Source organism: Polypterus senegalus, chromosome 9 (genome assembly GCF_016835505.1).
Source record: "Polypterus senegalus isolate Bchr_013 chromosome 9, ASM1683550v1, whole genome shotgun sequence".
In the NCBI taxonomy this organism is placed as follows: domain Eukaryota; kingdom Metazoa; phylum Chordata; class Cladistia; order Polypteriformes; family Polypteridae; genus Polypterus; species Polypterus senegalus.
Genome location: NC_053162.1, coordinates 179,372,965 through 179,392,702, shown reverse-complemented (window position 1 = coordinate 179,392,702; position 19,738 = coordinate 179,372,965). Strand labels below are relative to the sequence as shown.

At 42.6% G+C, this 19,738-nt stretch overlaps 1 protein-coding gene across 3 annotated transcripts in view; it reads right to left on the bottom strand.

Moving 5' to 3' along the window:
• The window catches only part of LOC120536074 (rab-like protein 6), a 126,241-nt gene that overhangs the window by 89,087 nt on the left and 17,416 nt on the right, over window positions 1-19,738 (bottom strand). For 2 of the 3 annotated variants that reach the window (XM_039764426.1, XM_039764425.1), the window contains exons 4-5: window positions 8,947-8,994; window positions 1,205-1,234 (exon numbers count right to left, since the gene is read on the bottom strand). In XM_039764426.1, coding sequence (XP_039620360.1) covers window positions 1,205-1,234; window positions 8,947-8,994 — 78 coding nt within the window. The remainder of the gene's footprint in view (window positions 1-1,204; window positions 1,235-8,946; window positions 8,995-19,738) is intronic. The other variant, XM_039764427.1, reaches the window with a different exon arrangement.

Below are 19,738 nucleotides of genomic sequence, written 5' to 3'. Positions count from 1 at the left end.
GAAGCAGCTCTGTGTGCTCTGTATATTCAATGAATTATCATTATCATTCATGGTGGCTCCGAAATCCGCACTAACCCCTACTTTCTCTTCTGTTCTTTTTCCGGTTTTCTGTGGTGGTGATCTATGCCACCACCACCTAATCAAAGTATCGTGATGTCCCTACATTGATGGATTAAAGGCCAGAAGTCCACCTGACCATCATCATTAAGTTCTTCCATGTGAACCCTGAGTACCATGAGGATTGAGTGAGGTCACTGATGGTAGGTAGAATGCCTAGAGGGGGTTGGATGGGTATTCTCGTGGCCTCGGAACCCCTGCAGATTTTATTTTTTTTCTCCAGCCGTCTGGAGTTTTTTTGTTTGTTTTTTCCTGTCCTCCCTGGTCATCAGACCTTACATTTACTCTGTGTTAATTAGTGTTCCCTAATTTTATTTTGTCTTTTTCCTTTTTCTTCATCATGTAAAGCACTTTGAGCTCCATCATTTGTTGTTTGTTGTTTTCATAGCCTGAGTGATGCTCGGGTCTAACACTAGGGAGGTTAAGTACAAGGCAGAAACCAACCGTGGACCAGATGCCAGTCCACCACAGAGCACATTTACGTACTGTCACCAGTAAACCAAAGCTACACGTGTTTGTGAAACGTAGGAGGAAAACTGAAGTAATGGGTGAAGAACCTACATGGAAATGGGGACAACATGGAAACTCCACATGGAGAGTTGACCAAGTTGGGGCTTAAATTCAGTCAATCAGTATTGTGAACATTATCTGCTAATAAATTCAGTGCTACAAACGACAGTTATGAAATTATACTCTGTATTACAGTCATGAAAAATGTTGAACAGCCGACAAGGAGATGCCAAGTCAGACGACACAAAGCCTGAACAGCCAAGCAGTGCAGTAAAAAAGCAGGCACTGTCCACGCTGCAAGGGTGGGTGGATGAGTAAAGGCAGATGGGTGTGCACAGAATGGCAATCGGCGACACGCCTTTATTTACTGGCTACTGCTGCCGAGGCCTCCTCGCCTGAGTCAGCATCACTTTTTGTCTACTCTGTGACTAAGCCAAAAGAAAAGAGAGTGCGTGGACTTGAGAAGAAACTTGGCAGTCTGTGGCTGCTGCAGGTGAAGAAGCTCTGAGTTATGCACAAGGACGCCATGACAGATAAATGAAACACGGAGCAGGCAGAAAGCCGATGAAGCTCTCACCAGGGCCATCAGGATGAGGCAACTTGTGACCTGAGCAAAAGGAGGTAAGGGAGAAGAATGGAAACAAAGAAAAAAGACAAGATGAGAAAACAAAAGCAAACAGAAAGGACACAGTGAAGCAATGAGAGCTGCAGGTAGAAGCAAAGGAGGCTCATGGGCACCACACCACGCAACCCAAGACGAAGAGACTCGCCTCAACCCCAACTACCCATGCCGTGCACCTCTTCAGCTCAGCCATACCACAAGCCATTCCGTAGGGCATGCACAGGAAACTAAGCCCCCCCATTCGCCCTCAACAGAGCCACCACTCCGTTTCATATTACTCAGCAGCCATAAATGCTGCTGTGCCTGTCCTGTACTCAAGCAACCATTGCTCCTTCTGTCACGGTCACCAAACCCACCAAACAAATAAACAAATATACACAAATATCTGACATGAGAAGAGGAGAAGGATCAGATGGATGTGTGGAATGTCACATAGCGAAAGGAAAATGAATGCTGAACGCGAGTGACATGCAAAGCATTCAGACATTTCACTTTCACATTTTGTTATGCTGCAGCCTTGTGCTAAAATCATTTACATTCATTTTTTTCCACGTCAAGCAAAACTCCATACCCAAGAATAAGTAAGCAAAAACGGGAATTTAGACATTTTGCAAATTCATAAAAAAACAAAAAACTAAAACCTCACACTGACACAAGTATTCAGACCCTTTTGCTTTGGCCTGGGTGTACCCCATTCTATTCATTTAATTTGCCTATCTATTTAGATGTTTTCAGTCCATCTGTGGCCAATTAGGAAAGGCCCAAAACCGGTCTATAGAAGGTCCCATAGGTGGCCTTTCAGGCATATCCTGCACAGCGTAGAGACAGGATTGTGTCAAGGCATACAAAATAATTCTGCAGCACTGGCAAGAGCACAACGGCCTCCATTATTTTAAAAGGAAGACGTGTGGAACAACCACAACCTTGACTAGAGCTGACCAATCTGGGAAGAAGGGCCTGCTTAAGGGCACTGATAAAGAACCCCATGGTCACTCTGGCTGAGCTCTAGAAAACTTGTGTGGAGATTGGGAAAACTTCCAGAAAGACCATCACCACTGCAACACTCCACCTAATAGGACTTTATTGCAGAGTGGACATTCTGAACTATCTTCTCAGTAAAGGATATGACACCCAGCTTGGAGTTTGCAAAAATACACCTCACTCTTATACTGTGTGGAACAAGATCCTCTCATCTGATACTACAAAGATGGATCTGTCTGGACTCCTAAGTCTCACATCTGGAGCAAAGCAGGCACCGCTCATCACCTGCGGAATGCCATTCCAATTGTGAAGCATGAAGGTGGTAGAATCAGGAACTTTGAGACTAAACAGCGTTGAAGGAAAGCTGAATGGAGCAAAGTACAGAGATATCCTTCATGAAAACCCACTCCCAGTGTACTCTGGACATCAGACTGGGCCAAAGGTTGACCTTACAACAGGACACAAAACAAAGACAAAACAGGAGTGGCTTAGGGACGGCACTGTGAATGTTCTCGAGTGGCCGGACTTGAACCCTGTCCAACATCTCTGAAGAGACCTGATAACACTTGTCCAAGGACGGTCTCCATCCAGCCTGACAGAGCTTGTGAGCATTGGCAGAGAAGAACGGCAGGGAATCCCTAAATCCAGGTGTGTGATTCTTGTCGCGTCAAACTGAAGACGACTCCAGGCTAGAATCATTGCCACACCTTAGTTCTGAGTAAAGGGTCTAGATACATGTGATATTTCAGCTTTTTTATTTGTAATAAATATGAAAAAAATCCTATTTTTCACTTTGTCATTTACTCTTTCACAAAATGTGAAAAAACGGAATAAGTATGAATACTTTCTGAATGGACTATAGTAAATGTAGATATCTGAAACGGAGCAGCTTCAGAGAACGTAAGGAAGCTGTGGTGCTTAGGTGAAGTATTCAGTGAAGGCAGAGATGTGGGCACAGCAGTGATACCGAGGGTTAAGAGATGTGTAGAAGAAACTCCCGGGACTCTCAAATAGTCTTTATGGTACTGAAGGGAAGCTTTTATGAAAGCTTTGTGAGTAATAGTATGATCGATAGAACCTTAAAATGAACCAAAACCTGAAAGAACAGAGATGAGAATGATCAGGAGGATGTGTGGAGTGTCAAGAGAGTTAGAGAAAGACAAATTCTGAATTAACAGAAAGTACTGAAGCAGGAGCAATAGGAGGAGAAACAGACTGAGGTTGCCTGGGCTTGTGAAGCCAAAGGAAGAAGATGACTCTGTGAAGAAGTGAACTAAGATGGAGGTGGCGGGGCTGAGGAAGACTTGGTAGGAGGTGGTGATGGATATTGTGAAGAAAAGGGATCTCACTCTAACAGTGGCCCAGGACTGTGGAGAATTGAAGGAAAAGATCTAAAGGCCAACCAGCTAACAAGGGTTATCCCAGAAAATGTTTATTCAACCGGTGATGATGGCAGCGCTCTCACTTTTATAGGGCGTTTAAAGCAGTGCTTAAAGTCCCAGCGCCCATGTGTAAGCACCAACCTCTCTCTATGACCAAACACCAATGCTGCCAAAGCACCACTCTGCTCTCATCACCGTGCCCATGCAAGGAAAGTGCCCCACCTCACTCTGCGGCCATGCACAAGCACCGAAATCCCCCAAGTAGAACCACACCTGCATTATTTAGTTATAACATTAAATCAATCAATCAATCAGTCAGTCAGTCGGTGCCGACTAACACACATTGCACACCCAAAAGAGGCACATAGCCTATGCTAGTGGTCATGCAGAAGCACTGCTCATTGCAGCCCATCAACAAGGGAGCACTGTTCACCTCTTGCTCTTTACTAACACTGGATAACAATTTTGCTTCCTGGTGTTAATGATGTACAGCTTCAAGCTGAACACAAATGTAATTTCAGATTGACTTATCACAAAGGAATTTGGAGAAACATTAAATGAACTTTTATTGAATTTAGAGTGTTTAACCACTTAATGATCCTGACACATTATATTAATTCAACTGAGCTAAAAATGTTTTTCTGCTGATTTTCATTCATACTAAGCATCTGAAGCTTCTCATTCACGTGTCCAACAGCAGCCAGGATTAAGGGATTCCAACTTTCCCCATATTCGTCAAGGGAGAGGTCCAAGTGTGAATGCAGAAAATGCATTATTAGCAACATGTTGCACTACAGCTTATGAATTTATGCAATTACGGCACGTTATCAAGTAGCTGGATATATTTCAGTGATCTGTAGTTGCCAAGAAAATTCTCAACAACATCCTTGAATGTCTTTCATGTGGTTTCCTCTGGCCCCACTAGCAGATGTTCAAACCACTTGTCATTGATGTCATGTCTGATGTATAGACCAAGAAAAAACCTTTCGTTAACCTTGGAATCAGTTACTCGTGGAAACACCTCTCTCAAATACTGAAATCCTGCACCTTTTTGTTTATTGCGTTCACAAAACTTTCATCAGTATGAGTTTGATGCGAGAGAGAGGGAAAAATGTTGTTGCTGAATCGATAAGTGGTTTATGTGCCACACTTTTCTGCCCATATGTAGCAGCCAGTTCTTCTTATATATAAAGGTCTATGCGTGGAAGCGTGTGTGTCTGTCTGTCTGTCTGGCCCGAAGTGCGAGGCTACAGCATGAAGCTCAAAGAGCCGGCAAGGTGGCCCCAAGTTAACGAGTCGGAAGAAGAAAGACGTCAGAGGCTACAGCAAGAAGCTGAAAGAAAGCGACTCCGTCATCAAAGTGAAACTGCGAGGAAAGACAAACGAGAGAAAACCTCGCTTATCTGTTTATAGGCAGGGCGAGTACGTGCACAAAACGAAACCGTTGACTCTGCATTTCAATTTTTTTCCCCCAGACGATTAATAGTTTCTAGGACACCAAGCATTTTACAGCATGGGCTTACACAGCTAGTTTTATTATAATGAGCACGGCTGTCCCATTTACACATGAAACAACAGGACATGGTATACAGACAGTATACAAGCTACATTCCTAGTAGAGAACCAGCATTTTGGATATTTGGTACTGGAATTAAACTTCAGTTTTCCTCTTAATATCCAATGCCCTCGACACTCACTATTGCAGTTGTGGAAAAATATTCATTTCATGAACTTCACGGGGGGACTCCCAACCCCAAGACAGATTATCATCGACCCATTGCAAACAGAACTTCATGGCACAACAGGGAGGCTGGAGTAAGATGGGGGTTTGGAGTTATCTGTTATTTGCTTCATAACCGATGGTACTTATGTCCTAAAAGATGATATCGATACTGAAGACAAAATTTTTGTATCGATCTAACACTAATTCCTAGTAGCAGTGCCACCACTTTTAAATCACCACAGATGTAGTTGTTGTACTGTTTATCAGAACAACAGAGTTTATCAACCTTATCTGCCTAATTCCTTCAAAACAACATCAAGTCAAGTTCTGAATGTCCCTAAAGTTCTTCTGTCCACCACATTGCTTCGTCTCTATAGTTCCGTATATGAAGAAAAGATTCCAATTTTTGTGCATAATTTACCCAACAACTGTGGTTGTTGACCTCATTTTCATCAAACAGTCTACAATCACAGCACTAATTCCTTTCATTACTTTAAAAACTTCAGTTATGTCACCTTTGTCTCAATTTGCATAAACTGAAAAGGTTCAATCTCTCCTGTATATGTATACTGATAATATGACAGGAAATCACAAAAATTTGGACATGAGTGTCAGTAGTCTTTGAGCTATAGGAACCAAGTTATCTGAACTCTGGCTTCGCTCGGGTTTATGTGTATTTAATGCTCTTATGTTATTGATTATAAAATAAGTCATTATGATAGCAAGTGACAAGAAGAATTCATCAATAATTGCAGAATTACAGCATGGAATTATGGACCCTGTGATCATCAGAGGTGACTGTGCAGAGGGTGCAGACCTTTAAATATCTGGGAGTGCAGCTGGATGACAAATTGGACTGGACTGCCAATACTGATGGCTCTATGTAAGAAAGGTCAGAGCAGACTATACTTTCTGAGAAGGTTGGAATCCTTCAACATCTGCAGTAAGATGCTGCAGATGTTCTACCAGACGGTTGTGGCGAGTGCCCTCTTCTACGCGGTGGTGTGCTGGGGTGGCAGCATAAAGATGAAAGACGCCTCACGCCTGGACAAACTTGTTGAGAAGGCAGGCTCTATTGTAGGAGTAAAGTAGGACAGTTTAACATCTGTGGCAGAGCGACGGGCACAAAGCAAACTCCTGTCAATCATGAATAATCCACTGCATCCACTTAACAGTGTCATCTCCAGACAGAGGAGCAGCTTCAGTGACAGACTTTTGTCACCGTCCTGCTCCACTGACAGACTGAGGAGATCGTTCCTCCCCCACACTATGCGACTCTTCAATTCCACCCGGGGGAGTAAATGCTAACATTACTCAAAGTTATTGTCTGCTTTTTTATTTTTATTTTTTCCATTTTTATTACTATTTAATTTAATATTGTTTCTTTGTATCAGTATGCTGCTGCTGGATTATGTGAATTTCCCCTTGGGATTAATAAAGTATCTATCTATTTTCCATAATTCTCGAGATATTATCAAAAATTCATTTGAGGGTTCCTCTAGACTGCCTCCTTGTCTTGCTCTATTTGGCTCAAAAACTAATCAGCACATTGTTACCTCATAACAGGCTTAAGTTTCGCATTTTTCCATCCAGCCACTTTCGCTCTGGACCGTCCTCAAGAAACTGTGTCACAAAGACAGACAGACAGACACCCATCATCGAGATATCAATGTTTTCGATATCAGGGGACCTTAAAACGTTGGAATCTTTTGAAAACCAGCGACTGAAATTTTTGATGAATCTAAAGCTTTCGCTCCCCACTCATAGATGATAGGTTAGGGTGGGGGAGGGCGCAAAGCAAAAAAAAAACCAAAGGAATCACAATAAAATAGTACATGAGGGAAAAGCATAAAGATGAATTTTTGTGATTAACAGGCCAAAATCCAAAAGATACACCCAAAAGTCTACAGGAAGCAAAATTTTTGTTTTTCCAGTTAACTGTTGCTTTCCACTTTCAGCTCCAACTACTAAAGCCACCCCCACCTTCCCTTTATCCCTTAGACCCCAAAACACACAAAGCCCTTTCCACAGAGCCAAGCTGTGTGGTGCCTGTATTTTAGTGAGCATCCCAGTTTATCACATTCTTTTAGATGCACCGCATATCATCGTGGCTAGTGAGGTAACAACTAGTAAAATATGAGGATTTGGGTATAGGGGCAGAAGCCTTTTCCCTTGCATGATATTTGGAGTTGCCGTCTGTCTTGACAGTGCACTCAGAGTATTAAAATTGTTCAGAGCCATAGACTCTGACTAAAGCTGCATTCCATTTGAAATGGGAAGTCGGAATTTCTAAGCTCCTAGTCAGAATTTTCAACTGGAATGCCCCCTTATGTCAGATTTCCAACTCGGAAGCTCTGGGCTGGTCTGTCAAGTCTGTGTTTTACCGACTTCAGATTGTGACGACAATCCAAATCTGTACACTGCAAACTTTAGTGAAAGCTGTAGCATTATCCGGTTTATTATTACTTCTGTCTATCTGTGTCTGATTAAATCAGTCATATATAAAGTGCTGTCTATTCTATCCATGTGTGACAGTAGGGGGCGCTATCGCTCCCTTGAACCGCCAGACACAAGGTAAAAGTGAAATAATTCTTTGTTTTATTATAATAATGTGCACCAAGCACCCTCCACTCCACACTACTCATAAACCAATTACACACAATAATAAATCAATAATCAACAATCCTTCACTCCCATACGCGTTGCCCTCCTACCACCCAGCTCAGCTCGCCGTCTGGGAGCTCCCACAGTCCATTTATACTCCCTGACCCGCAAGTGTTCCTGGCCAACAGTCCACAAGTCCTTATTCCTTCGGGGTCAGGGTAAAGAGTATTTTATCTTCACCCCGGAAGCCCGTCGCTCTTCATGTGACGAACTTACGGGTCATAGTGCACAAATGAGTCTACTGGCCTCCCGACAGCGACTCCCAGTGGTCTCCAAGGTATCCAGCAGGACTGCACATAAAAACTACATAGTCCATGAGGCCCTGCTGGAATTCGGGACCCGGCCATGCTCTCGGGAGAGGCCCGGAATATGAAGCCGGCCATCCATCACACCATGAACTGTTGCTGAAGTGTTTGGATTTGCAAAATACTGTGTGCGTGTTTGGGGGCAGAGTCTCCACCAGATACCTACAACTCATTTAGCTTTCTTATATTATCAACAGACCAGAGTTGGGCAAGATCGGCAAGTCCAGCGGTAACTGGCATGGATCAGGTATACTTATGATTTTTATTGGCTTAACTCTCAAAAGCAATGGTTTCCTGCTGTCTAAGAAATGAAAAAGTTGATTTGTTCTGTCTGTAGTCTCCCATTATTCTCATTTGTGCTGAGATTATAAGTATGGGATGGGAAAAGAAGGGCACAGAAGCTTCTATTCCAAACACAGATCTTCATCTTAGCACAGCACAGCTTGGCTCAATGGAACGGAAAAAGGCTTACAAGCACCAGCCACTCCAAAACCCCCATCCTACTGCCTCCCTTCTCTTAAAGAGAATCAGGATTTTGGTTTTTCATCAGGTCTACAAAAATGCATTTCCAACACAGAAAGACAGACATACGGGAGATGGCAACAGCAATAGCGGACTTTACCTTCTACAGGATTTCCTTACCTTTATCCACGACATCCCACACCTCCACTTTGACCACATCATCAGTGGCTGGAAAGAAAAAAAAAACAAATCAAAAAAAAATTAGTATGGCTTCATAATAGTCAGGATGTTTCCAGATTTTAAGCTCCAGTACATCTGTGGATTGTGTTATAAGCTCCATTGATTAAACATGGGATCATGTGCTGCATAGTTAATTTTTTTTTTTTTTTAAGTCACCATGAAGTTGAGCAAGTGTTTACTTTGGAGGCATTAGCTCTCTGGAAATGTGTTCTTTTGAAATTGCGGCACATTAAGTAACTAAACAATATAGTAATATGACAGAAAAGGCGATATCCCTCCCATCGTGATTACGGCGGTATAAGAATCACATGAGAAAAATATACTTTAGCTTACATTTACTGACGGTTGACGCGGTTACAGACGGGAAGCATATGTCAGACTTTTATCCAGGTGTGGGAATCTGGATCTACGCAGTCTGCCATTTTATCGTCCCCACGCTGAGAGGGTTTTTGGACGGAGGTCTGACACAGCTTCGAAGGGTTTCGCTGTTGTCCAAGCCTTTTAATACTGTCTGCTTCACTTACTGGTCTTCTCTGTCTCCAAACAAGGGCAGGTAGGGACTGAACTCCTCCTCCACAAAATACAGAAATAACATAATGCCTACATGCCGGTTCTCATTCTCCCAACAAGAAATGAAGATTTTGTACTGACAGAGGACAGAAATACTGTACTGTGTTTAAGCGGACTATACAATCCTCCGGCTGTCTTTGGCTATCCAGTCTATGCTTGGTTGGCAATTCTAAATGCTGAGCCCCTGTGTGCCAAACTTAGCATGCACATGTGAATGGAGCCTTTAAGGGCTCATTTATACTTTATACACCGCATCATGGCTGTCACGCGTTCTCAGCGTTCATTTCACGCGTCCTCTGAGCAGGTCCTCAGAAATTAACGCGACGCGTGCGCGAGTTGCAGTACCAGCAAAAAGTCGGGGGGCGCAGTGTGCTAAAAGTCGGAACGTGACGTCAGAGTCTCTGTTTACTATCTACATGTGACAGAAAGCCTCTATGGAGATCCTTCGGGGATCGATGTGCGGGCTTTGCTGTTTGATGAATGGTTCAAAGTGTTGAAGCAAAATGCCGACATACAGATGCATTCGTGGTGCTTTTATATTCAAGCGTCGCATATTCCCGATCGTAATGACGCGATACATTTTAAAAGTCTCACATACCATCTTTTGTGCCGTCTATTTTTTACTTTTTTACTTTACCTGCTGTCAGGTACAAGAAGCTCGTAGCGATGAAAAACTGGGATGACGTTTACGACGGTCGGCTTTAATGATAAAGTAAACTACGAGGTTAAAGTGGACATTTCGAGATTAAAGCCGAAATTTCCACTTTAATCACAAAATACACGTTTTCACCGTGTCTTTTATTTTTTTCTCAGTGGCTCAAATACAGCGCTATACATTATGTTGCCGATGTGAAGTTGCAAAAAAAATAGACGGCACTGAGACTTTTAAAATGTATCGTGTCATTACGATCGGGAATATGCGACGCTTGAATATAAAAGCACCACGAATGCATTTGTATGTCGGCATTTTGCTTCACCACATCGAAGCATCCATCCCGTAGGATCGGCATAGAGGCTTTCTGTCACATGTAGATAGTTCCCGAATGTAATGACACGATACATTTTAAAAGTCTCACATACCATCTTTTGTGTCGTCTTTTTAATTTTTTTTATTTTTGCAACTTAACAACAGCAACATAATGTATAGCGTTATATTTGAACCACTGAGAAAAAAATAAAGGACACGGTGAAAACGTGTATTTTGTGATTAAAGTGGAAATTTCGGCTTTAATCTCGAATTGTCCACTTTAACCTCGTAGTTTACTTTATCATTAAAGCAGACCGTCGTAAACGTCATCCCAGTTTTTAATCTTGGACCTGACAGCTGCGGCAAGCAGCAAAAGATCACCACACAGAACAAATTAAATGTATGATATTCCAACTCTCTGCACATTTAGAATCTTTGGATTCATACTTGATATCACTTTCATGATGAAATGCATTAAAGTGTGCATGTTACATTTTACATATAATTTCATTTAAATAATGAATACTGTTAATAATTACACACATGGGGGTGACACGGTGGCGGAGCAATAGCACTGCTGTCTCTCGGGGAGTTACGTTGCTGGTATTTCCTGCTTGTATTCCACACTGTGCTCAGGTTTCCTTCCAAAGATAAGCAGATTTGGGGATTTGGTGCCGCTAAAATGACGCTAGTGTATGTGTGCTTGTATTCACCTTGCGATGAGCGGAGACCTCGTCCAGGGATTGTTTCTCAGTCGTGCCCAATGCTTGTTGGAATGGACACATCCCTGGATTGATGGATTTAATCAATAAACATCCTTTTCACAGATATTGCGGTAAGGTGTTATCGGAATTTAATAGGTGTTTTAGGCAATTCACAACACAGAGAAGCCGAACATGTTCTCACCGTGATAATATCTCACACTGCCACCTGGTGGACTCCTCCAGATTTACGTAAAGTACGCGCGCAAGTATAAACACTACAACGTTTGCGTAGCAGGAGCGTCCGCTGCAGCATGCATTCGCGTGAAGTATAAATGAGCCCTTACAGTATTGTTCAGGACAGTGACATAAAATATTAAAGAAAAATGTAAAATATAAATATAAAATATAAAAAATATAAAGAAAAAGAAAAATATAACAGCAAGTAGAATTGTGGATATGAAACACATTTTTACAGACACTCATTGAGCACAAAGTCTGTCATCCAAGAGGAAAACATACACAAGTTGCTTTTTAAAAAGTTACTGCAGAGCAGTTACAGGGTGGACTTAACACAGTATTCTTAAAACCAATTAGCTCATTTAAAGCTCATCGGGGTCCCAAATCTTTTACCCCAACATCATTAAGTGCAAGGCTAGAATAAATCATGAAATGGGAAAATTTCGAAACACCAATCAACACAACACGTGGGAGAAACATCCAAGCAAATCCAAAGAGAACATGCAGACTCCACCCAGAAAGAAACCTGATAGAAGATCTGAATACAAGAATGGAGGTCCTGTTAGGTAGAAGCACCAACCACTGCACCCCCGTGCCACCCTAAACGGCAGGCATGTGCATTTTTTGAGATCACTACTGTTGTGCTCATTTGTGGGGTTGCAATGCCAAGTGGGCTGCAGTGCCTATAAAAACATTCAGCCCCTTGGAACACAACCTCAGACATCTATTAAACGTTGACTTGAAGAAGGTCAATTATTCTGTGTCACCCTGGCAATATTATAATTAACGATATCTGTCTGCCAGTTTCATGGCCATTTTCTGGGTTCACTCAGGTTGGCTGACTGCCCTTCAAAGTTTGGGAATTTTAATGCCAGACTTTGTACAGCCAACTTCCTTTAGTCACCTTTTACAAAATGCAAGGAGGACACTGACTTTATTCTAAACCCAGGTCACGGGGCTAATAATTAATGACATCCTCAAATGAATTTCAATTGGCTCTGGTTGACCTCTTTCTCCCCATAAATGACACCATCATTGAACGCTGTACATCTCGCCACTCTTGCTACACTACTTCACCTAACACCATCTCTCCATTTTCTTCATTTGACTCTGTTAAGTAATCGCTTAACTGCATCTTTAAGCAAATAATCTTGGCCCATGTGCCATCACCTGCTGCATTCCCTGCTCAGCAGGTTTCACCTGCTCTGTCTCTAGGCCACTGCTGTAGAACCTGCTTCTATCCTAAAAGCACTAGGTGTGAGGCAGGAACCAAACCTGGATGGTACTTTGCAAATTGCAGCAGACAGCGTGGTATGGTAACTAGGGCACTGGAATTTAAACCCCACGACTGAAGGTTCAATGTGTCACTTAGTGTGGCTCTATTAACAGTTATATCCTGATCACGCAAGTCATTCTAAATAAAGGTATTGGCTAAAAATGTGATAATAATAATCTCCCTATGTGACGATGTGGGTTCTGGCTCCACACTCCCATTGCTATTGGAAGCACTCGAACCCAACACCGTCGATAATGTAACCGAGTGAGCTAGTCAATGGAGGCAAATAATTCCAGCAAGGGGAAGGTATACAAAAAGTGCAACAGTGCTTTTATTAAAAATCAACAAAACAAAAACAGTGTTCATAAATAGTGCAGTACTCTCCAAATTCTTCAAAATTCATTAAATAAATAATTCATAAAAAGAACACGTGAAGGTTAAAAATCAATAAAAAAAACAATCCTTTAAAACCAGAGGTTAAAATCTTCTTGTGGAAGCAATCTTTAAAACAACAACAAACAAATCTGGTGCTCTTCTGTTAGCGTCTCACCTGCTAATCCCGTTTGGGCATCGCAGCAGGCAAGACGCTCTCTGCAGCTGCCCTCCTGAAACACACGCACGAGACTGGAGACCTCCCGATCCCTGGCCGGTATGGCACTCATCCCAGTCCCGGAGAACTTGGTTTCCCACAACGGCCAGGTCGCTCACGTTGGGGATTCCCACCACCAAGTCTCCCGACTTCCGCTGCCTTTCCATGGCCTTCATGCGGCCAGTCGCTTTCCTCTAGGCACTCCCGCTACCTGCTCACTCAGCGGGAGCAACCTCAACTCAACGTCTAGGTGTTGGCCTAACACCCAGCTTCCCCGCAGCTGCCCACGAGCGCTCGATCGCGCGCTCACCACATGCACGCACCGCGTGTCTGACTCTCTCCGGCACCGCCTGCTTCCAAACTCACTCCCTGTAACCTCCGTCCTCTTTCCTCTCTCCGATCGTTTCTTACCCCTAAAACCGACTCGCGCTTCTTTTTAAAATGACGAGGGCCACAGCAGCCGCAGCATTAGCAGCGGGACAATCATGAATGTGGGCAGTTCCTCACCTGTGCACTAGGTGAGAAACGCCACACCCTACGGATCGTCCCGCGGCCCACTATGGCCCAACGTCCCCTCGCTAAGCCGCGAGCACATCGATTATTTATTTAAAATGAATGGCCTTTTCTCAACGAGCTGTGGACCCATAACACCACACCCTATTATAAAAAAAAAACTTGCGATGAGACGAGACCTTTTCCAGGGAATGAGACAGAGAGACACTTTCACGTCCCGCAAGACAGACAACTCACATCATACTTACAACCTTCAGACGCAAGTTCCGTGATGCTCATGCAGAGCAGGTTAGAGACAATGGAAGTAGGAAAATTTGAAAATCTTTAAAAATGACAGTAAAGATCACATTAGCATGACTACTCAGGGAAATAACGGAACAGCAAAAAGAGATTGAATATTCAGGTGCTGTACAGGCTTTTAAACGTTTGACGCGCCGCACGAAATGCAGGTCACACGGCAGCAAGCCAGCAGCTGATTGAGCAAAGTGGAGGTGAAAAAAAAAAAAAACACCTGTTACTTGTTTCCCCAAAGTATCACTGTTTTAGAGGAGTTTTGGAGGAGCGGCCGCATCTCCATGGGGTGCGCTCAACCTCCCTCATCACAACGGCGCCTACCGCTGCCATGGGGGGCATTGAGGGAGCTAGGCAAGCAAATGGCAGATCACGTGTGAGGGGCAGCAGCATGTCAGAAGCTGCTCGAGCGAAGAGGAGTTAAAAAAAAAAAAATGTATTTGTTTCCCATTGTATCACCGTTTAAGAGGGGTTTCGGAGAGGTGGACGCTGGCAGGGGGCAAAGCCCCCTAGTAATAATAAGAGAGTATTCTTTTGCAATGTAGTGCTTATCAGGCAGCTCCTTCACTTGGGACTTGGTGCTAATATTGTTAACTAGATTTTGGACTTCCTAACTGCCAGACCCCTACAAGTGGGGACTGGCAGCACCACTTCCTCCATGCTGATCTTTAACACTGCTGATTTCCCATCTGCAACTACAGTATGTGGCCAGGACCTCTATCACTGAAATGCACTGCAAACAGGTTAGAAATAAGCCAACTCAAATCTGTCAAGACAGTAGCCATTCTCTTTGCTCTAAATTCCAGCTGTTGCCATCAGGCCGCAGATTTACGTTTCCAAAGGTAAAGAACAACAGATTTAAGAACTCTTTTATTCTTAGAGCTACTGTATAACCATTTTAAGTTCTGTTATTTGTAGGGATGTTGCTAATGTTAAATTCTGCATTATTATTTTGTACCGTTGAAAGTAATTACTCTTCCCTTGTGTTGATCTTGAGTGTGTGTTTATGCAATAACATTGGTTGTCAAACGTTGTGCCTTTGTTTATCTATTGGTTCTCTGTAATAATGGCTTCTGGAAGTTTAACTGCTGACATAATTGCTGCAGGACAGAAAACTCTCCTTTAATGTGAGCAAACCCAACACCATTTATTTCTATAGCACATTATCATACAAAATGATGTAGCTCAAAGTGTTTTACAAGATGAAGAAAGATAAAAGAAAATGATAAAAATAAGATTAGGCAATACTAAGTAACAAAGAATAAACTAAGGTCTGATGGGCAGGAGGACAGAAAATAAACAACAGGAAGCAGGAGACAGACTACACTTCTACTTATTATGAAGAGGGTCAACAGTTTTTACATTTTTCTCAGCCGCCTCCACCATTTAAAATCATCTTAGCTATTGTCATAAAAAAAAAAAAAAACCCTCACCAACTCCATTACTTCCTTAGACATCTGTGGAAACCCCTCAATCTATGGTCGCTATCTGTCCTGACTGGGGCCTCACATTCTGGTATGGCTCCTACTCAGCTCAGGGTAACAGGGCACTGCAGAGGATGCAGTTGGTTGCTAACTCGCTGGCATACAAGTCCCTTCTGTCCAGGGCATTTGAAAGACCTTCCTGCAAAGTCAGTTTCCTGAATCCGCTTTTCAGGACCATCACTCTATTTGATTTAGTGAAAGCTTTATGACCTGTGAATAAAACCCTAAGAAGCTGTACTAACAGCTACATAAGCAGACCCCATTTGGGTTCTCTTATATCGTCGATGATGTATTAAATGTGTGGTGGGGTATTCAATGTTGCTATTGTGCTATTCTGTTACTCTCATTTCACCCATTTACTTGTAAGAATTTCAATATACTGTATATACAGGACAGCAAACTTAATGTATGGTATATAGTGCCCTTCATACCAGAACAAGACACTGGGGCACTTTAGAAAGCACACGGATACACAACAATGGTTTCCATGTATTTTTACAATTGGGCACAGGCAGATTAGAATTTGTTTGTGTTTTGCTGTGATAGGATTCTAAGGTGACCCTAATTTCCCTTTAGGACACTTTATTACATAGACTGTAACAGAATGGCCAAAAAATGCTACTTTTGCCACACCAAGCAGCAACTACATAGAGTACCAGAACATGCAGATGTATTGATGCATTACAAATACACCCAAAATATAAGCACAGATATGAGTATTGCCAAATTTTATTAAAACAAACTGGATATGCTATCTGGTGGCTCTCTGTCTTAATATGTTCACTGGTCAATGGTCAACATGGCCCTCAGATGGAATACTAGAAACAGAGAGCACGAATCGAGCGGTTTGGAGACACAGAGAGAGAGAGAGAGATGGCCTTTCTTCAGGATGAAAAATGGCACAGACAACAACAACATTTACTTATATATCACATTTTCATACAAATAATGTAGCTCAAAGTGCTTTACATGATGAAGAAAAGAGAAATAAAAGACAAAGAAAGAATTAGAATAAGACAACACTAATTAACATAGAATAAGAGTAAGGTCCGATGGCCAGGGAGGACAGAAAAAAACAAAAAAAAAAAAAACTCAAGACGTCTGGAGAGAAAAATTAAAATCTGCAGGGGTTCCAGGCCACGAAACCAACTGATCAGCCCCCTCTGGGCATTCTACCTAACATAAATGAAACAGTCCTCTTTGTATTTAGGGTTCTCATGGAAGGACTTGATGATGATGGTCATGTAGACTTCTGGCTTTTAATCCATTAATGTAGGGACATCACGTTGCTTTGAGTAGGTGGTGGTGGCGCAGATCGCCAACACAGAAAACTGGGAAAAGAAACAGAAGAGAGAGTAGGGGGCAGACAACCTGCAGAATGCAAGCCTCTGTTATTTGCAGCTCTGTAGCCCATGACTCACCTCTTGAAAAGTGTGAGTGTAGTTCTTAATGCCTTGGTCCAGGCAGATTTAACCAACCACCCCTCAAGGGGCTGGACATTACAAACTTGATCATGTCATTTCATCTTGGCTACAAGCAGCCTCCACTTCATCCTTGGCCTTTCATCTCAGCCATTAGTATTCCCTCAGGTTAGTTGGCCTGTAAGTTCCTTTGGAATTTCAGCTAAGGGCTATCTGATAAAAGGACTCACTTAAGCATCATTAAAATTTAAAATAAATAAGACAATGTTACAAATAAAGGCAGTCTACAAAGTATTTATCATATTACCATTTTTCTCTCCACTACATATAAGCAACATTACATTATATTATATTTTATATATATATATATATATATATATATATATATATATATATATATATATATATATATATATATATATATATATATAATCCAACGTCTATCAGTCTGTTCACTTTTCACGAGAGAGCAACTTAACGGATTTCGATTGGGCAACTTTTCTGGAATTTGCTTGAACATTCCGGTTGATTTTGTGACTTCTCTCATCACACGAAGAATCATAGTTCGCTTACAGGAGCGATGTATTCGTGCTAATCCGAGACAGAGGCTGCAGGCCGAGGGGAGGGGGAAGCATGACATCAGGAGTGGGGAGCCGGTCTACCCCTGCGTTTTGGAGTATACCTTGCCTCCACTTAGCTAGAGATAGCTTTTTGTTTATTGATTTTAAAGTTCGTCCCGTTTCACTACTATGCGGGGGACGGCTAGTTGGAAATCACATTCAGTATTTTACCCTCTGGAACACACTGCCCATAATGACTACACCCTCATAGACAGTGGGTGCTGCACACACTGTGATCAACATCCCATAATCCTTCTCCAGTGACTGCCTGTCTCTCTTGTCAGGTTAGACTGACCGGCACAGACTCTACTGAAGAATTCCCAGAAGTAGGTAGGTGGTCAGTTTGCCAAGGCCTCCAGGACTGTAACTGTGTCTGAGATAACTGAATGAAGACCCCCCCGCTGACTGGAGTTTATTGTTAACTGGTCATACAGTCAGTCAATTAGTGGACAGACTTTGCTGGGCTCCATTTATGTAAACCTGTTTCAAATCAATTTGTTTTCCAGTTTGTTTAAACAAATGTGTCTATATGTACTCATTATGTAATTAGACCTTTGTGAAGTTTGCATATACATTTACCTGACCTGTGAAATTGTTACAATGAGTACACAGCCGCTGACCCGCCTCATTGAGAGGAGCCAATTGAGATGGTTCAGGCATCTGATACGGATGTTTCCTGAACGCCTCCCTGTGGAGGTTTTACAGGCATAACCAGCTAGGAAAAGACTCTGGGGAAGACCCAGGGCTTGCTGGGAAGATTATATCTCCCAGATGACCTGAGAACGCTTTGGGATCCAACAGAATGAGTTGGCAAGTGCGGCTTGGGAAAAGGACATATGGGGCTCACTGCTAAGACTGTTGCCGCCATGACCCGGCTTCAGAATAAAAGAATGAATGAATGAATTGAAATGCAAAAGGACTTTGCTAGGAGTTAACTGCCTCCTGCCTAAATTAACTTAGCACTCACCTGATGAGTCAAAATGCTCAAAGACACAAACTGGCACTACATGATGTCCAATTGAGGGTTAATCCCTCAGGTGGTGCTAACACTTCAGCCTCCTACCTGTTTCCTGTTCTTTGTCAGCATCTGGATAGCCACACACAAGTTCTCTAGAGGCCAAGGGGTAGCCTGTCCACCCTAATTCTGTGGCAGAAGTGTATGTATCAGCATTTCTGTATAACAAGAAGTTTCAGCGTCTTTCAGCAGACCTGATCGAACGTTCACAATTAGTTAACGGCCCAAACTGCCGCGCTCCAGAGCTTTTGGCAAGCTAGCACCATCACTATAAATTACAAAGCATCATAAATCCAGCTGCCCTTTTATGAAACACAAATCTGCATTGTCCACAAGCTGGCAACTCTTAGACTGGATTGAAATGTCAAAGCTCAAGGTTGCCAAACAGCGCTAATGGAAATTAACAGCAATAAACATAAAGGAAAGAAAATTCTGGGCATCCGTAGGGCAATGTAAAACAGAAGGTAATTGCGTTTAATTCAGAGACTGAGACTGCTCTTGTCCCCATGCAGGCTGTAAATACAATGCAGCATAATAGGACTGAATGAATCAGAATGTACTTGTTGTGCATCTGATCTTCTTCAGCTTGAAAGTTCTCTTCTGGTGGTCACAAAAGAGTGACCAGACCAAGTGGCTGGCATCCTGAGTGCAGAAAGAAGTCCTCAAGACTGCACAAGAAGAGCAGGCACCCGACCGGAGAAATAAGGGGATCCTGGGTTCCCTTCACTTTCTTGTCCACCTATCAAGCGTGTTTTGCCTTCTTTTGCTTCAGAAGAGAATGAATTTGTCTAGCCATGGATTCTACATTCTGCAACAGTGCTCTCCAACTCTGGTCCTGGAGGGCCACAGTGGCTGCAGGTTTTCATTCTAACCCTTTTCTTAATTTGTGACCTGTTTTTGCTGTGTTTTTTCAACGTTTGCTTTTGGATCCACTTGCCATTAAATCCTTGAAACCATTGGCATTCCCCGGATGATAACTGTTTTGAAAATGCTAGGACCAAAATGCCAATTATTGTGCTATAGTCACAGTCACCTAGAGCACTGG